At 50.2% G+C, this 15,717-nt stretch overlaps 1 protein-coding gene across 3 annotated transcripts in view; it reads right to left on the reverse strand.

Annotated features, from left to right (window-relative positions):
* Nucleotides 1–15,717, reverse strand: part of LOC101118086 (uncharacterized) — a 53,374-nt gene that overhangs the window by 12,587 nt on the left and 25,070 nt on the right. The window contains exons 1-3 of one of the 3 annotated variants that reach the window (XR_009598848.1): nucleotides 6,158–7,702; nucleotides 4,461–4,707; nucleotides 1,559–1,641 (exon numbers count right to left, since the gene is read on the reverse strand). Coding sequence is in view for 2 of the 3 variants with exons in the window: in XM_060407855.1 (XP_060263838.1) it covers nucleotides 1,559–1,641; nucleotides 4,461–4,707; nucleotides 7,726–7,802 (407 nt within the window). In the remaining variant the exon portion in view is untranslated. Of the gene's footprint in view, nucleotides 1–1,558; nucleotides 1,642–4,460; nucleotides 4,708–6,157; nucleotides 7,703–7,725; nucleotides 7,942–15,717 lie in introns of those variants that run through there. The other 2 variants (XM_060407855.1, XM_060407854.1) reach the window with 2 other exon arrangements.

Here is a 15,717-nt window from a genome sequence, read left to right on the forward strand (position 1 = left end):
CTGAAATCAGAGTCCTGTAAAAAAAAGGGGGGGGGGAACAAAACCCACAGAAATCACCCTGGCTCGCCCTCTGGCAGAGACACACATGAAGTAGACCCATAGCCTTAGCAACCAAAAAAAAAAAAAAAAATACAGTATGGGACTTCCTTGGTGGTCCAGGAGCTAAGACTCCAGGATCCCAATGCAGGGGGCCTGACGACCCCTGGTCAGGGAATTAGATGCCACAACTCAGATCAAAGACTCCATGTGACACAGCTAAGACCTAGCACAGTCACATAAGTAAATATTTAAAAATAAATAAAGCAGTATTCACCATGTGAACAAAATGGCCAGCTGTTTCCTGACAGCTCCCAAGCAAGGTGGCCATCCCCTTCTTTGCCTGACTTCCTGCTTGGTCTGAGAGCTTGCCTGGCGTTGGCAGGGAGACAGAGGACCAGCCCATAGCAGTGGCTCGCCCACAACACCACCCCACAACATCCCTTGCAGTGTTGCCAGCACCTACCACCCTGCTCCTCCAGGAAAGGCCCCTCCTTCCTCTCCAAGCACCAAAAAGAGGGGTTAGGGAAGTGGGTAAAAGAAACATTTCAAGCCTCACCGTCGGACTGACTCCAAATTCAATGGGTGGCACCAGCAGCACAGAACCCACATGAATCTCCACCCTGTTAACAGGGAGAACCATAGCCCCCTGCAGCCGTTTGCCCCCTCCAAGCCCTTTTTCAGAGAGCACTCATTGCCAATGGGTCCCAGTCTGTGCTCCTTGCTCTGTCCCGAACCTTGTTCTGAATCCTTGACAGAAAAGCAAAAAGGAGTGACACACAGCCTGGAGTGACCCTGACCTCTAGCTTCCAAGGAACCTGGAGCCAGAAAAGAAGACAAACCAGCCGTTCTGCCTAGCCTGGCCCCTGAGAGCCGGGCTCCAGATTACCTTTGGCTCTGACTGCTTTTGAGTTTGCTCCTTGTGGCTATTGGCCTTGGGCTCCAGGCCAGGCCCACTTGCGTCCTCGGGCTTCAGGGTGCCACATGGGGAGCTGCGCTGTGAGGAGGTCGCTGAGGACTCTCAGGACTCAGTGCTCAGGTCAACACCACTGTCTCCCTGGCTGCTGTTAAAGCCCTGCTATGCAGGAGAAGGCAATGGCACCCCACTCCAGTACTCTTGCCTGGAAAATCCCATGGACGGAGGAGCCTGGTAGGCTGCAGTCCATGGGGTCGCACAGAGTTGGACATGACTGAAGCGACTTAGCAGCAGCAGCAGCATGCAGGACACACAGCCAGACAGCAACTGAGTCCTGCAGAGCGAGACCTGGGGCATGACATGTCTCCTGGCCGGAGTCCGAGATCACAGGTACATGTGGGCCCCTGCACTGTGAGCATGACCAGACGCCAAGGACCCAGGGTGGGTACTCCCTGGCCATCCCATCCTGGCACCTCCCCCAGACCTGAAAGCAAGACTGGAGACCAGTGATGAGCCAGGCTCACCACTTGGCCAGGGAGAGCATGAGCGGGCCACTAGGACGGCCCTGGACAGTGAGCAGATGCTTGGTGCCTGGGGGCCACTCACCTCAGCAGAGCCAGGCTTGGTGCTGGTGAAGGCAGTGGCAGCTTTGGTCCAGGAGTCACTGGTCGAAGCCTGAAGGGGGAGGGCTGCGAGGAGAAAGACAGAGTCAGGATATCAGAGGAACAACCAAGCTAGAAACATGGCCCCGGGCAGCTCACACAAACTCAAGTCTCCAAACCACCTCCATCCTCAGTCAGACACCTTCACTCGACTTCCCAGCATCCCCAGAAACATTTCCATAAATGAACTTCCCATGAATTCATGGATGAGGAGCTCCCGGAAAACATGCCAGCAACTTCTCACTCACAGGGATTAGAATTCTTTATCACTACCTCTGCTGTGGTAAAGCTTTTTTCACATAAGCCAACTATTTATTTCTACAAATTGGCACCTCCCTACAAGTCTTTGAATGAGTTAAAGACTTATTACTCAACTGTTGTTAGCTCAACCATTCTTGAGAATCCAACAAAAGTCACAGACCCTGTGTGTGTGCAGAAAACCTCCTGAGCTCTTTTCCAAGATCCAGAGCCCTTCTGAAGCCATCCACACACCCCTGGTCTGAGCAACCACAAGACACTGCACAATCCAGGAGCAAAAGCCTTGATAGCCAAGGGCGACTCCTGAGTTGGTCCACTTGCTTGACCATCCTGGCAGGTACATATCTTTGGACATTTGCACTGTGACACCCACCACTCTCACAAAACCAAACTGACTGATACCAAAGTTTACTGAAAGACTACTGTACTTTCAATCAGAGTTGACTACTTCCCAATATTACATTGAAATGTTTAGAATCAAGGTTTTAATCAGAAACATGAAGACAGGCCGTGTGGTAAAACTAAGAGAACCAGGCTCAGAACCCAGGGTTCTGTCATGTGGCTCCAGGGTTGTCACTCACTCTGGAAGTCTCAGCTGCTTTGAATAAAAGAGCTAGAAATGGATGATTTCACCAAGTTCCCACTGCCTGCTCTGCAGGGCCTTATCTAAAGCAGGAACTCAAGAAGAATCTGCTCAATTAAAATGGTTTCCTATTTTAAAATGAAAGATTACCAGAAAAATACCATTGGATAAGAAATTCTTTTAACTTTAGGGAAACAGAGATTTTCTACAAATTAAGGGCCACCCTAGTCTGGTTTCAAGTCTAACATTTGGGGAGGGGTTAACAGAAGCTTCCTTCTGGCAAGGAAAGGGCGCACAGCACAGATGGTAAAGCTCTGGACTCCTGTTCTCTGGACTCTCTGTCGTCTGCTGTTTGCCCTCAAGGTAAGAAGAAAGGATAGCTGATGTGGGCGAGAATCAAGCCAACTACTGAGCGACATCAGCCAAGTGGGGTGGGAACCACTCTTTCCCATCACCGGATGTGGAATGCTCTGCTCACCACCACACTTCATGCAGGGAAATTCTCACACTGTTTAGAGGCTGCAGCGGCACGTGGCGCTCAGATGGCATTAATCCCAGATGCAGCAGAGGAAGCCAGGAAACAGGCAATGGTGTGTCTATGCTCATGGCCCCAAGGCAGAATCCTCCCTGAGAAGGGCCGCAAGCCTGGGAGGCAGCCCGAGCCTTGGGGTCCGAACACAAGCTCCTACCCTGACTGCTGCTCTCCCAGATCTCTGTGCCCAGGCTGCTGCCAGGCATAGGCCTGTCGCCCTGCTCCAGATACAGGTTGTTCTGCTTCTTCGCAAACTGAGAGGAATTCGAGAGAAAAGACTTTGGCTTTTGACAGGAACCTATGGAAAAGAAGGTGATGGGGTCCAGCCTCGATGGCAGACGTGAAAAATGAGCTCCCCCCAAGAGGACGACCCTGGGCTCCAAAACCACACCTGAAAACTGCTCCAGAGAATTTACAAACCATCGGTTAAAACCTCCACCATGCGGGAACTGCAGTGCCAACCAAACCACCCCTGGAAGTGCCCAGTGGGCTGTGATCTGAGACCACAGTAGAAGGAGGCTGGACTTCAGGGGCTAACAGAGGTCTACGTCCTGCTCAGCCCATTTCAGCTGGTGTCAACAAGGACCAGTCACCCTCTGAGAGCAGGGAAATCATACCATCTACCCCAGGGAGCACAGGGACAATGGGCTCTGAGAGGCAGTGCCTGGGAGGCAGAGCCTGGCTTGTAGCATGCCATTCTTCCTCTCTCAGCCCAGGCAGAATTCAGAACATTCTGACTCTGCAGGCTACAAATCTCTGCATCCCAGCCCCCTTGCATCATGCCCCATACCTGGAGGGCTTGCTCCTTCTTTTGCCTCTCCTCCTCCAACAGGCGGTGCTGCTTCTTGGTCAGGATCTCAATGAAGTCTTTGCCCACCAGAGCCCACCTTACTCTCCTCCCCAGGGCTGTATCCACAATTTTCAATGATGAATTTTCAAAATTTTCAATTTTCAGATTTTCAATCTGAACCAAGATTCACAAGGAAGGGCAATGGTTCCTTTTACTGCAAGCTAAGAATAACCTAACCCTACAGACACCCAAATATAAGCATTGAGTCAACTCAAAAGGCCAGGAGTTTAGCTGGCTTGGGCCTCAGCATATTCACTATCACCAGGGTCTAGGAAACCCAGAGAGGATTTCTACACCTTTCTCATAACCTTTTAATGCACTGTTATCTCGAACCAAACAGGCTACAGTGAAGAAAACAGGCCTCAGAGACCAACACACCTGAGGCCCAGCTCCACTCCTAACCAGCTGTGTGACCCTGGACATACCACTTAACTTCTCTGGGCCTCAGCTTCCCATCTTTAAAACTGGGACACTGCAGGGCTGTTATGGGGGTGAAGCAGGGCTGTGAGCAACATGAGGGCATGAATCCTTTCTGTTTTGCTCTTAATCCAGTACATGCTCAGAACCTAAGATATTCAGTGAAAGGACAAAATCAGCAACCCATGGCAGTGGCCATGACCCACCTCATTTTGCCTGGATCCTTCTTCCCCTGAAGATTTGAGCTGATACCCATGTCCGTAGTTCAGGTCAAATGGTTTCACGGTCTCTCTCTGCTCTCCTGACCTCTGGGTGACCAGCTTGGCCTCCTTCTCTGCCTTCTCACAGGGGGCTTCGGTGACACCAGAGGCAGCACAGGCTGCCCACTCTAGCGTGTAGTGGCCGCTCCCACTGCCGCAGCCAAGACCTCCAGGAAAGGCCTCGTCTGGGGACCTAGAGAGGAAGGAGGATCTTGTCAGCTCAGAAATGGCTCAAGAAGAAGCCGCATATGTGCACAGCACACACACAAGCTCAGCCCGTCTGTCATTTCCTCCTGATGTCCCCTCCACCCAGAGGAAGGGGTGGCTGGTGACATGCTGTTGTGAGCCTGTGGGGAAGCTGCCCCAGAGCACTGCTCCTGCAAAGCCCATGGGGAAGCTGCTCTGTCCTCACCCCCTCCCCCAGCTAGTACTCCTATCCTTTCTCTTTGCCTAGTAACCCAGTAGAGCTACAGAAAAGAGATAAGGGGTGAGACTTAGAACTGGGCCACAGAGGGAGCCCAGGCCTCGCTCACTGCCAGTCCCCTGGGGCAGAAACCAGAAGTAAAGCCAGGTCTTGTCATCTGGGGCCTAGAAAGCATCTCTAGATCCACACCTACAAGAATCCACATTCTCCTGTGGCATCTTGTGAACTACAGGCAAGGCCTCTATGCCCTGAACTCTTGAGGAGGCCGGGAAGTGGGAAAATTGTCTTCTTTGGCACCTGGGTGGGGCCTGAGCAGCATCAGGGATGTGGGCTGCATGAGCTCTGCCCCTATCCTGATCGCAGGCCAGCTGTGGGCAGTGAGCAGATGCCGAGCACAGGGCACCCACCCCAAAGCCTTGGGTTTGAGTGCCCCAAGGCACTCTTGGGGCCTAAGCAGCCACCCATGGCCCCTGCTTACTGCCTGGATATCACCAAATGTGTGTGGGGTAATCCCCAGAGTGGGGTTGCTTGTCTTTTGTGGAGAAGCAAAGGCTCTCAGGGAAGATCTCTCTCTGCAGGGCCAGGAGACCAGCAATGCCCCAGTGAAGAAACAGCCTGGCAGCAATCGGGGGCTGAGAAGTATGGTGAACCGACAAGTGCTCCCCAGGTGCCATACACAGAGAGCAACCACAACCCTGTGGTGGTGGCCCCTTGGCTGGACTCGGAGGAGACATATGGAGACTGAACTCTTGAGACCGGTACTGGAACAGCAACTTCAGGGGGACTACCCGGATGGTGACTCTAGCCTCAGTTCTGAAGCCACAGTAATATGCCACAAGAGTAGACAGCAGGGTGAGAGCCAATGATGGAGGTGCTCACACATGATAGCCTTGGCGGGCGGTCACCCCTGGAACACTATGAGAGGGAAGGAGTTGGGGCAAGCCCTGACACATGGCAGGACAACATGCGTGAGGTGCTGCTGGAAAACACCGCTAACAGAACCATAGCAACAGAAAAGGACCCAAGACTCTGCTTCTGGTTTTCCTTTTGTCTTTCAAAGACATCCCGTTCTGATGACTCTCATAGTGGGAAGAAGTGTCACCGCCACCTAGCCCAACAGACTTCTCCCCAAACCCTCCTGGCTCCAGCTTCCGGCTCAGGCTGTCCACCAGGGGTCTCTGGCCCAAGAAGGTCCGCTTGGCCAGCTCCTTCTTCTCACCTGCGCTTACCCCAGGGGTCGCCATCAGCCTGGGAGTCCAGCTCAGGCTGTCCCTCCACTCCCGCCTCTCGCTGAAGTCGCTGCTCTCAGGGGACTTTCAGCCCATGCCGATGTTCCTGTCCCCAGGGTAGGGTCTGGGATGGCCTGGCCACTGGTTGGCCAGCAGGGGTGGCTCATCCTTTGGCCCCCACGGGTCCTGGGCCTCCCATTCCCGTCAGAGTTGGTGGAAGTGGCAGGGCTTGTCCTGGCGCGGAGGCCGCCTTTGCCTGAAGGGCCAGTTTTCGGCATTTTCAGAATCTGCTGCTGGTCATCTTGGAAGAAGGCCCTCTTGGCTTCCACACAGCCATTCTTGAAGCCCCGGGAGCCCAAGGCATCAGGGCGTCTATAGGTGTCTGGGATGTAGTCTCTGTCTAAGGGCCACCGGGCCCCACATGCAGGCTCCTGCCAGGAGGCACCAGGACCCCGACTCAATCAAGGGGCCACCTCCTTCGCTGCAAAGTTTCTCTGGCCGTACACACAGTTGCTCAGCCACAGGGGCAGGGCACGCCTGAAGGCCTGGGGGCCTCAGTTATTGGCCTCAGGCCCACCGTTGTCCTTGGGGTGCATCCTGCCAGACCAGCAGGACTCCCTGAAGTCGCCCTTCCTTCCCGTGGCCTCCTCCCACTCTGGGAACATGCCCTTATCCCCGGACTCAGTGCCTCGCTGCTGCTGCTGCCACTTGGAAAGCTCCTCCTACTCAGAGTCCTTGCTGTGGGTCTCGCTGGTGAACCTCCACTGGGGCTTGTCCTGGGGGAAGTCATCCAGTGGCTCAAACTCCTGCAGACCTCAGCCCTGGCCATTCCTCTGGCTTCCACTGCAGAGGCCCAGCACCCCGAAGATGCCACCCCTCCACAGGCTGCTACCAGTGGGCTGTCAGTGGAAGGTCAACCCTCAGAACCCATGGCTATGGCTGCGGGCTGACCCCCGGGCCCCAAAGCCTTGCTTCTCATCAATGAAGATCCAGTTATTCCTCCTGGTCATGAGTGGGTGGCTGGACTCCCTGAAGGATCTGGCCTCTGGGGCCCCACCAGGGTTGTTCTCCCCCTCGGGATGGCTGGCCTTATGGTCCGAGCTGGAACAGACTGAGCCCTGGTCCTCTGAGGTGGCTGGGCCCACACTGGCCAGCACGGGGTCATTCTTTTGGTCCTCGTCCTCAGCCACTTCATGGACAGGCCCCATCTCCTGGGACAGCTGGGTGCTCCCTTCTGCCAGCTCACCTTACTTTCACAGGAATGAGCCATAACACATGCACTCAACCCCACCCCGTGGCCCTGCCCCAAGGTTCTGTGGGATTTGCCTCTGACCCCAGGATTCCTCCTGGGCCTTCAGTCACCATCAGAGCCTCTCACATGAAAGCACCCAACCATCCTCGTCTCACTCTCCTTCCCCAGAGCACACTGGTCCGTCCCAAGGCACCCCTTCCCTGAGGGCAGTGTCTCCCAGGACAGGGCCTCCTCCCAGAGTTCATCTCACTGAGGACTGAGATTCCTCCTTCAGCTGCAGGGCAGCAGGACCAAACAACGCCTCACCTGACATGCACGCCCATGGCCAAATTGTCGCTGGATTTCAGGTGGGTCAGCGAGTAGCCCTTGCTCTGCAAGGCCATGTAACCCTAGGGGCTCCACACAGGGGCGGGATCAATGGCAGTCACCTTCCTTTCCAGCAGCGGGACACACAGCACTGGTCCTCAGCATAACAGCCGGTCCCACTGAGGGAATCCAGGGGCTTTATGGATTTCATCAATCCTGAAGGAAGCAATCAGCCAATCATTCACCTCATTCAGCAAGCCATGGGCCGCCCACAGGCCCAGAGGAGACAAGCTGCCCTGACCATCATGCAGATACAGCACCCCACCTGCTTCACTCACAGAACCTCTGAAGGCACACACAACACAATCTGAAAGGCCTGTTCAAAGACCTTGGAGGTCCAATCTTAGTTCCCAATGAAGAGTCCCTATGTTGAAGCGAAGAGTCCCTGTGTTCAAGAGTATAAGAAACTGGCAAATGGAAACAGGACACAACCAACTAGAGAGCTCATGGCTGGTGGCAGAAAGCTAAGGGGTCAGGCAGCTAGCAGTGGGAGATGCCCGAGGGTCTTTTGCACAGACACAGGAAAGATGAGCTACACTCCAGGAAGTCCACACACACCAAGGAGCCAGCATCTGTTTGCCTCCAAACCCTGCAAGAAGATTTGGAAAGGGGTCTGGGCTTCAGCTCTGCTTGTTTCTGCCCCTGAGTTTACAGTGATATACCACATTCTATCCAGGGAAGGGGAGAAGGGAGACACAGATGACACTCAACTTTTAACTTGCCCAAGGAGACAGGGATACACTGACATCTCAGTCCAATCAGATACAAATCAGCCGGGGAGACAGCACCCCCCACCAGGGCCCGTCTGTACACTTCTTCCTGATGGGATGCTGTAGACAACAGTAAAGGTCTCCCATTGGGCCAGAGTCTGTGTAGAAAAGAGGGTCTGATTTTTCAGATACTTCACAAAGCTAATTACTGGCTGCCAATGTTTTTGTGCCCATTTTTAAAGCTGAGATAATCTGATCAGGAAAATGGTTCTGCATCAGGCCAGTAGTTTCAGTTTTGGAGTGCTCTGTCCAAATGTGATCAATATATGACTCCAGTACAAAGGTAGTCTGAGTCATGTGGTGGTGAGGACCCTCTCTGGAATCCTAAAATTACACACCAGTTACTAAGTATTGATTACAAGGTATGCAGAACTGTTCAGCACTACACAGACCTATTTTTGGCAATATGGCAGCTCATATTACCTGAAAAAAACCTCTTGTCACAAAAACGCTGGACAAAACATATTACACATTTCACTTGCAGAGCTCTGCTCCCCCAAAACCAGGAAACTCCCAGGGAGCTGAAACCACAGCCATGGGTAAGAGCCATGGGCCAGAGGCATGAGCAAGGGCTCCCTAGAGGGGAACCAGGGACACATCTGTCAGATGCAGAAATCTATAGGTGTGCTCCTAAACACCGACCCCTCACCCTCCTGACAAGAGATGGGGCTTCTCTGCACAAGGCAGAGAGCTATAGCTGAGGTGCTGCTTACACAAAGACCCTCAAAGGGCTATGTGTTCAATTTCAAGACAAAAAAAACCTCATGCTCTTTAGGAGAGGGAGATGACTGAGCTAGTGTCCTAGCCAGGGCCAGGGCAGGGAAAACAGTCCTGTGAGGAATTCATGGCCACATGCCAGCTTTCATGCAGGCTTGGGGGCAGCAGAGTGGAGTTCAGATTTACACTCCTAGAATTCTCCAGAAACTTCCTGAGGTACAATAAAAGGTAGTTCTAGGCGGGCAGAGGAAAACATAGAGCCACCCTGGAAGGATACACTGTCAAAGAAAGCTACACAGAATCCCCAAGGTAAGAATAGCTCTGCTGGAAATGAACTCATGAGTCAAAACCCCCAGAACATTGCAGGGAAAGCAATCCACCACAAGTCCACAGCAAGTTCATAGGATCGTGCACTGTCCCCAAGAACTTCAAACAGATCAAAATGTTAAACACCAGAGAATTACTGTTTACATTATTAAAAGCATAAAAGAAAGAATTGAAAACTCACAAAAATGCAAGACACAAGAATAAAAATCTGAGGGGAAAAGTCTAGTAATAAAAATATAGTCACTGAAATTAAAAACCCCCTGGACAGTAAAAACAAATAAAAACAGCAGATTAGACACAGTTGGAGATAACATGGAATTAGAAAATATTTCTAAGCATTTTCCCAGAAGGTACCACATAAATCAGCTCTCATATATTCAAGAGACTTGGAGGCAAAGTGAGAAGTATCATGATGCAGATATTTGTATAGCACAATAAGTACAAATAATCTAAGTGGATGACCTAGGAAGAAAGGATACAAGAATGAAAAAAGGGAAATAGTTAGCATGATAATTATAAGAGAAACTCCCAGAAGGGATGAAAGCCATACAACCTTAGATTTGAGCACCATGAATTTTAAGCAGAATAAAGTACGGATAGATATAGATACATGCTTAGACACAGCAGTTTGAGAAAGAACTACAGGAGACCAAAGACAGAGAGATCTTAAAGTAACACAAACCAGATACAGGAGCCACAAGAAAAGGAATACTATCTTCACAGTCCTAAAAGAAAGTAACTGCAAACCTAGAGTTCTATACCAGCTACACTATTGTTCAAGAGAAAGGCAGTCGTAGGTGAAAAATAGTGCTCAGTCGTTCAGTCGTGTCGAACTCTTTGTGGCCCCATGGACTGTAGCCAGTCAGGCTCCTCTGTCTATGGGATTTCACAGGCAAGAATACTGGAGAGGGGTGCCATTTTCTCATCCAGGGGATCTTCTAGACCCAGGAATGGAATCCATGTCTCCTGCATTTTCAGGTGAATTCTTTACTACTGGCACCACCTGGGAAGCCCATGAGAAGAATATGTATTGCCAAAAAAGTTTCCTAGAAGCCTTGACAGAATGTACCTTCTGAAAAAATTAAATGGAACCCAGATGGAAGGATAAGCAGCAAAGAAACTAGTGAACATACAGGCAGATCTGAACAAGCATAGACTGAATAAAAGAACAAAGATAATAATTTGGTAAGAATCAAAACAAGGGAAAAATTAAAATTCCAGGCAAAATTTACAAGACTCATGAATTAGAGCTCAGGTTCAGGGTAAACTGATAAGCCTTTGTTAAGTCAAGGCTGCTTGTTAGAATTTAACCTAACCACTCACAGTAGAAACAGAATGTAGAAGGAAAACAAACAAAAAGAATCAGAAAACTTGACACTCCCTCCCTCAATCCAAGGGGAACAACTTTGGCAACTAAAGTCACAGATGCTCAATGTGGGTACCTTAAATGTACAAAGATATTCTCCTCCAAAAAGGGCTCAGGCTGACAATAAAAAGTTAGGGAAAAAAGATACCACACGAAGACTAATTGAAATAAAATTGGAATGAAATTATGATCAGATAAAGTAGACATTAAAGGTAGAAAACCCAAGTAACAAATGTGCTATACAAAGATATAAGAAACAAGATGCAGTCATCCCAAGCCTATACACTTCCAGGCAGGTAAAACAACAACTGACAGGTTTATAGCATTTGACAAATCCACAATCATAGTGGAAAATGTTCACACACCTCTTAGTAACTTATCAAAGGGATAAAAAAGTGTGATGATATTTGTACAGCACAGTTAGCAAGCACACTTTAACAGACCATGTCCAATAGGAGAATACATTCTTTTCAAGCCCCTGAGTGAAGTTTGATCTGCCACTTGTTAAAAATAAAGTTTTACTGGAAAGCAACCACACCCATTCACTTATTATTGTCTGTAGCTGTTTCTGTTCTACAACAGCAAAACTGGAGTAGCGAGTTCATCGACTAAACTATTTATTATCTGGTATTAATAGAAAATAATTATGACTGCTGGTCTATATCATACAGACCATGATATATGACCAAAAGGCAGCCACAGTAGAAATTAGCATCATATGGGTGATATTAAAACTCTGTATTTGGAAATTTTACAATGTACCATTAAAAATCACTCAAAATCAGACTAATATTTAGAACTGAACAATAATAAAAATGTTATTTTAAAATTCAGTGGTTCATAAACTCAGGTGAGACATAAATACATCAGAAAACTCAGGAAATAGTGATCTAATTAAGCATCCAACATAATTGGATAAATAACAAAATAATTTCAGTGGAAAAAATGGGGGGAGGCAGAAATTAATGAAATAAAAACCAAATAAAAGACAGGAATTGAGAACCTCAAAAGATACATTTTTAAAAATGACATTTAAAAAATGACATTTGACAAACCTTGGGAAAGACTAATCAAGGAAAAGAAAGAACACAAAGAACACTAAAGAATGGAAAGGGGGACAAAACTACATGGCAGAGATACGAAAATTAATTAAGAATATTTATGATTCTTAATCTTAAAGTCTCTTCCTAACAATTCTTTGGGAGAGGTACTATTATACCCTCACTTTGCAAACAAGGAAGTTAAAACTCAGAATGGATATGTGAGTTGCAAAGAGGTCATACTGGAATCCTGGTGGGGTCTGTCTACCTCCCAAGGCAACACCCTTGACCACACCACATATCCTGGCCTTCCACCGCACCTTGGTGATTACCCGAGGAATGCAGGGCCTAGGGGTAGAAATCCACTGGGGCCTGAGTGGGCGGGATCCATGGGTCCATGTAGAAGCCCAGTATCTGGGGGTGGTGCGGGTAGAAGGTGTGCTACGGGTGGGATGGCAGAGGGTATGCTGGCTGCCAGTGCTGCATCTTGTACAGCTGCTCCTGGCAGACAGAGACCTGGCTGCACAGGTGCTGCAGAGCAGACAGTCTGCGGTGCACACACATACACTCTTCCAGGAAAAACCCACCCAGACAGAAGACCAGAGGGGGGAGGCCCCAGTGTATGCATGACAACGTTCAGGCTCAGGCCCTCTCCCAGGACGGATGCATGGTCATGCCATTGTCACACGGGACCCTGGGGCTCCCCCACTACACACAGTAGCTTGGATGCTCACACAGATCAAAGGCTCTCTTGGTGCTGACACGTGACCAGCACACCTCCAAGAGAAACTCTCCCCAATGCTCCTCCCCGCTCCCAGCCCCCACTGCCTCTTCAATCCACTCTCCACACTCCGATGCCCTGACCATGGCGGGAGTCTTCCTGGGTTCTCCACAGCTCTCCATCTAACAGCTGGAATCCCACAGGGATCTACAGGGTTCTGCAGGTCCTGACCCAACTGCCTCTCCAGCGTAACCTCCCATGACTGCCCTGGCCTCCAGTCCACATACCTGCCTGCCCACCTGCTTCAGGCCTTGGAAACATGCTAGGCCATCTCTTCCCTGGGCCCCAAACCCACTCACCCACACCCCTCCTTCAGGTTTCAGCCTAAAGAGCACTTCCTTTGGGAAGCCTGACACAGGTTCTAAGAAAGATCAGGTCCCCTGTTCTCGGCTCTCACTGCACTGGTGTTTCTCCTGTGGCCTCCCTCCCTACATCAGGAGATTGTGTGCCAAGTTCACTGCAGTCCACTCACCTGTACCACTGGATGTGGTGCAGAAAAAGTTCATTGCATAAATGGATGAACATAACACATCAATAGAGTATTAAAACTCAAGGACCTAGACCTAGTGAGGGTTCATTTCAGACCCTGGTCCACAGCACCCCTGGGGCTTCCCTCACAAGTGCATCCTGAACCAGCATCCTGGCTGGACATAGGTGCCGTCAAACAAGCAGGACAGCTGACCTAGCACATCCTATCTTACCAGCCTGCCGGCTCAACTCCAGCCTGGGCTGGGTTCCCTGGGTGGCTCACCGGTGCTCACAGCACCTCTTAGGAGCACTTGACACTCAGTAAGCAGAGCTCTCCCAGGATCTGCCCACAGCTCTTCCTCCTGTTTAGACCCCAGGTCCCCAGGGGAAGCTGACCAGACAGTCTGTTTGCCAGACTCCCTCAGGCTACTCTGGCACGTTCAGACTTCCTCCTACTCTTCAGGAAGGATTTACCTGTCACTGCCCATCCCTACCTTCCCAAGAAGACTTCCCTAGAGCAGCTGTTATGACTGTGTCTGGCTGGAGTGACTCCAGAGATCTTTCCAGTCGGCAATAAATCTTCACCAAACCAAGGAGTGAGCATGGTGCCTGCTTACAGTACAAAACTACAACAGCACAATGAATGTACATAACTCTCTAGAACATAGGCTACAGTGGGCCTCTGGAATGCTTCCTAAGAACCCAAGAAAAATAGGGTCTGGGGAGAAGGTTGTAAAGGCATCTTTAAAAAATTGTGGGGAAAGGTGGAAACTTTGATCTGTTTCCTCAGGGCACCCACACTTTGGAACACTTTTGTTAGGTAGTTACAATAGGAAAAAGGAGTCCAGAATGGCGGTGGCTAAAAGACAAGGAAGGGAAAAAGCCCATGAAATAGAACAAAGGAAGGTCTGAGGACCAGAGTGAGGATCTCAGGTAGAACAAAGAGCACTCCTGGCTTGCCCAATTTACACAGGGCAGGCCCAGGGGAAGCAAAAACATACAAAACAAGGAGCCACAGGCTGGGGGTCGCTCTCTCCTGCATGCTCGCTCGCTCGCTCGCTCTCTCTCTCTCTCTCTCTCTCTCTCTCTCTCTCTTCTCTTCACATCTTTTGGCTCAGCATGCTCTCATGCCTCCAGGATGTACTTTCCTTTTATTTTCTAAATAAAACTGAGCTGTAACACAGAGCTGTTAACTCTGATCTGTCTGAGAGCTATAACACAGTTTGTCCCAGAGCTGTGACATGCCAAGGGCTTTAAGGTCCATCACTTCAAAATTTTGTTGTAAGGAGACAGAACTCCCCTGACTTCCCTGCTGTCTCAGATGGTAAAGTGTCTGCCTACAATGCGGGAGACCAGGGTTCAATCCTTGGGTTGGGAAGATCTCCGGGAGAAGGAAATGGCAACCCACTTCAGTATCCTTGCCTGGAAAATCCCATGGACAGAGGAGCCTGGGGTCGCAAAGAGTCAGACATGACTGAGCACTTTCTTTTCTGACAATTTTTGACTGCTAACAATAATTTACCAGACTTCCCTGGGGGTCCAGTGTTTAAGAATACACCTTTCAATGCAGGAGATGTGGATTTGATCCCTGGTCAGGGAACTAAGATCCCACATCCCACAGGGCACCTAAGCCCATGCTCTGCAACCGGAGAAGCTGATGTGCCACCACAGGGACCCAGCACAGCCAAAACAGAGAGAGAAAGACTCAATATTTTAAAAACATTGAGGGAACACCAAGAAAGATACTACTGGACTGCTTATAAACTAGTCTACCTGCATCGAAGAACCCCTCACTGCCATGCAGAATGTCAGGGCGTCATTCCTTCTGCTTCACAATGACCTGCCCAATGCCCCACACAGCTAGATAAGCAGCACTGTTAGGACCAGAATCCAAAGCTGTTTGACACGAAACCTACAAACCTCTGCCCTTAAGTCAAAGCCAACATGCCTCTCTAGCGCTCTCCACACAGCCCCCAGGCCTCTTTCTCCTGTGGAGACTCCAGGGTGGGGTTGCTGTCAGTGTGAAGAGTAGCCACGTTGTATAACTCTGAATGAAAAAACCACTCAGACACCACCGACCATTCATTTCAACACTAGACAACCTGGCCCGTAAACTACCAACAATGGTTTTCATTCAGAGGATGAATTACCTGGAGAAATGAAAGGCCGGGTCTGATCTCCAAGGCTCCCACTCTCCACCTCCTTGCTGGCAACTGGGGTACAGGAGGGTGCATGTTGTTTGCTTTAATTGAAGGGGCCTGGGAGATGGAGGGGCAGGTCTGTTTACCATATGGGCTAAGCATCTCCTGTTTACCGGCTGCTGCTGGTGCTGGAACCTGCAGGGAGTGACTTTCGCTACTTGCTGAATGCCTGCTCAGGGGACCCAGCCTCCCTGGGCCCCTCCTCACTGCTGCCGCTCTTAGCCACTGCTGGAGGAGCTGTGGGGGTGTCTTCTGAAAATGT

The sequence above is a fragment of the Ovis aries genome, chromosome X (genome assembly GCF_016772045.2).
Source record: "Ovis aries strain OAR_USU_Benz2616 breed Rambouillet chromosome X, ARS-UI_Ramb_v3.0, whole genome shotgun sequence".
Taxonomy (NCBI): Eukaryota; Metazoa; Chordata; class Mammalia; order Artiodactyla; family Bovidae; genus Ovis; species Ovis aries.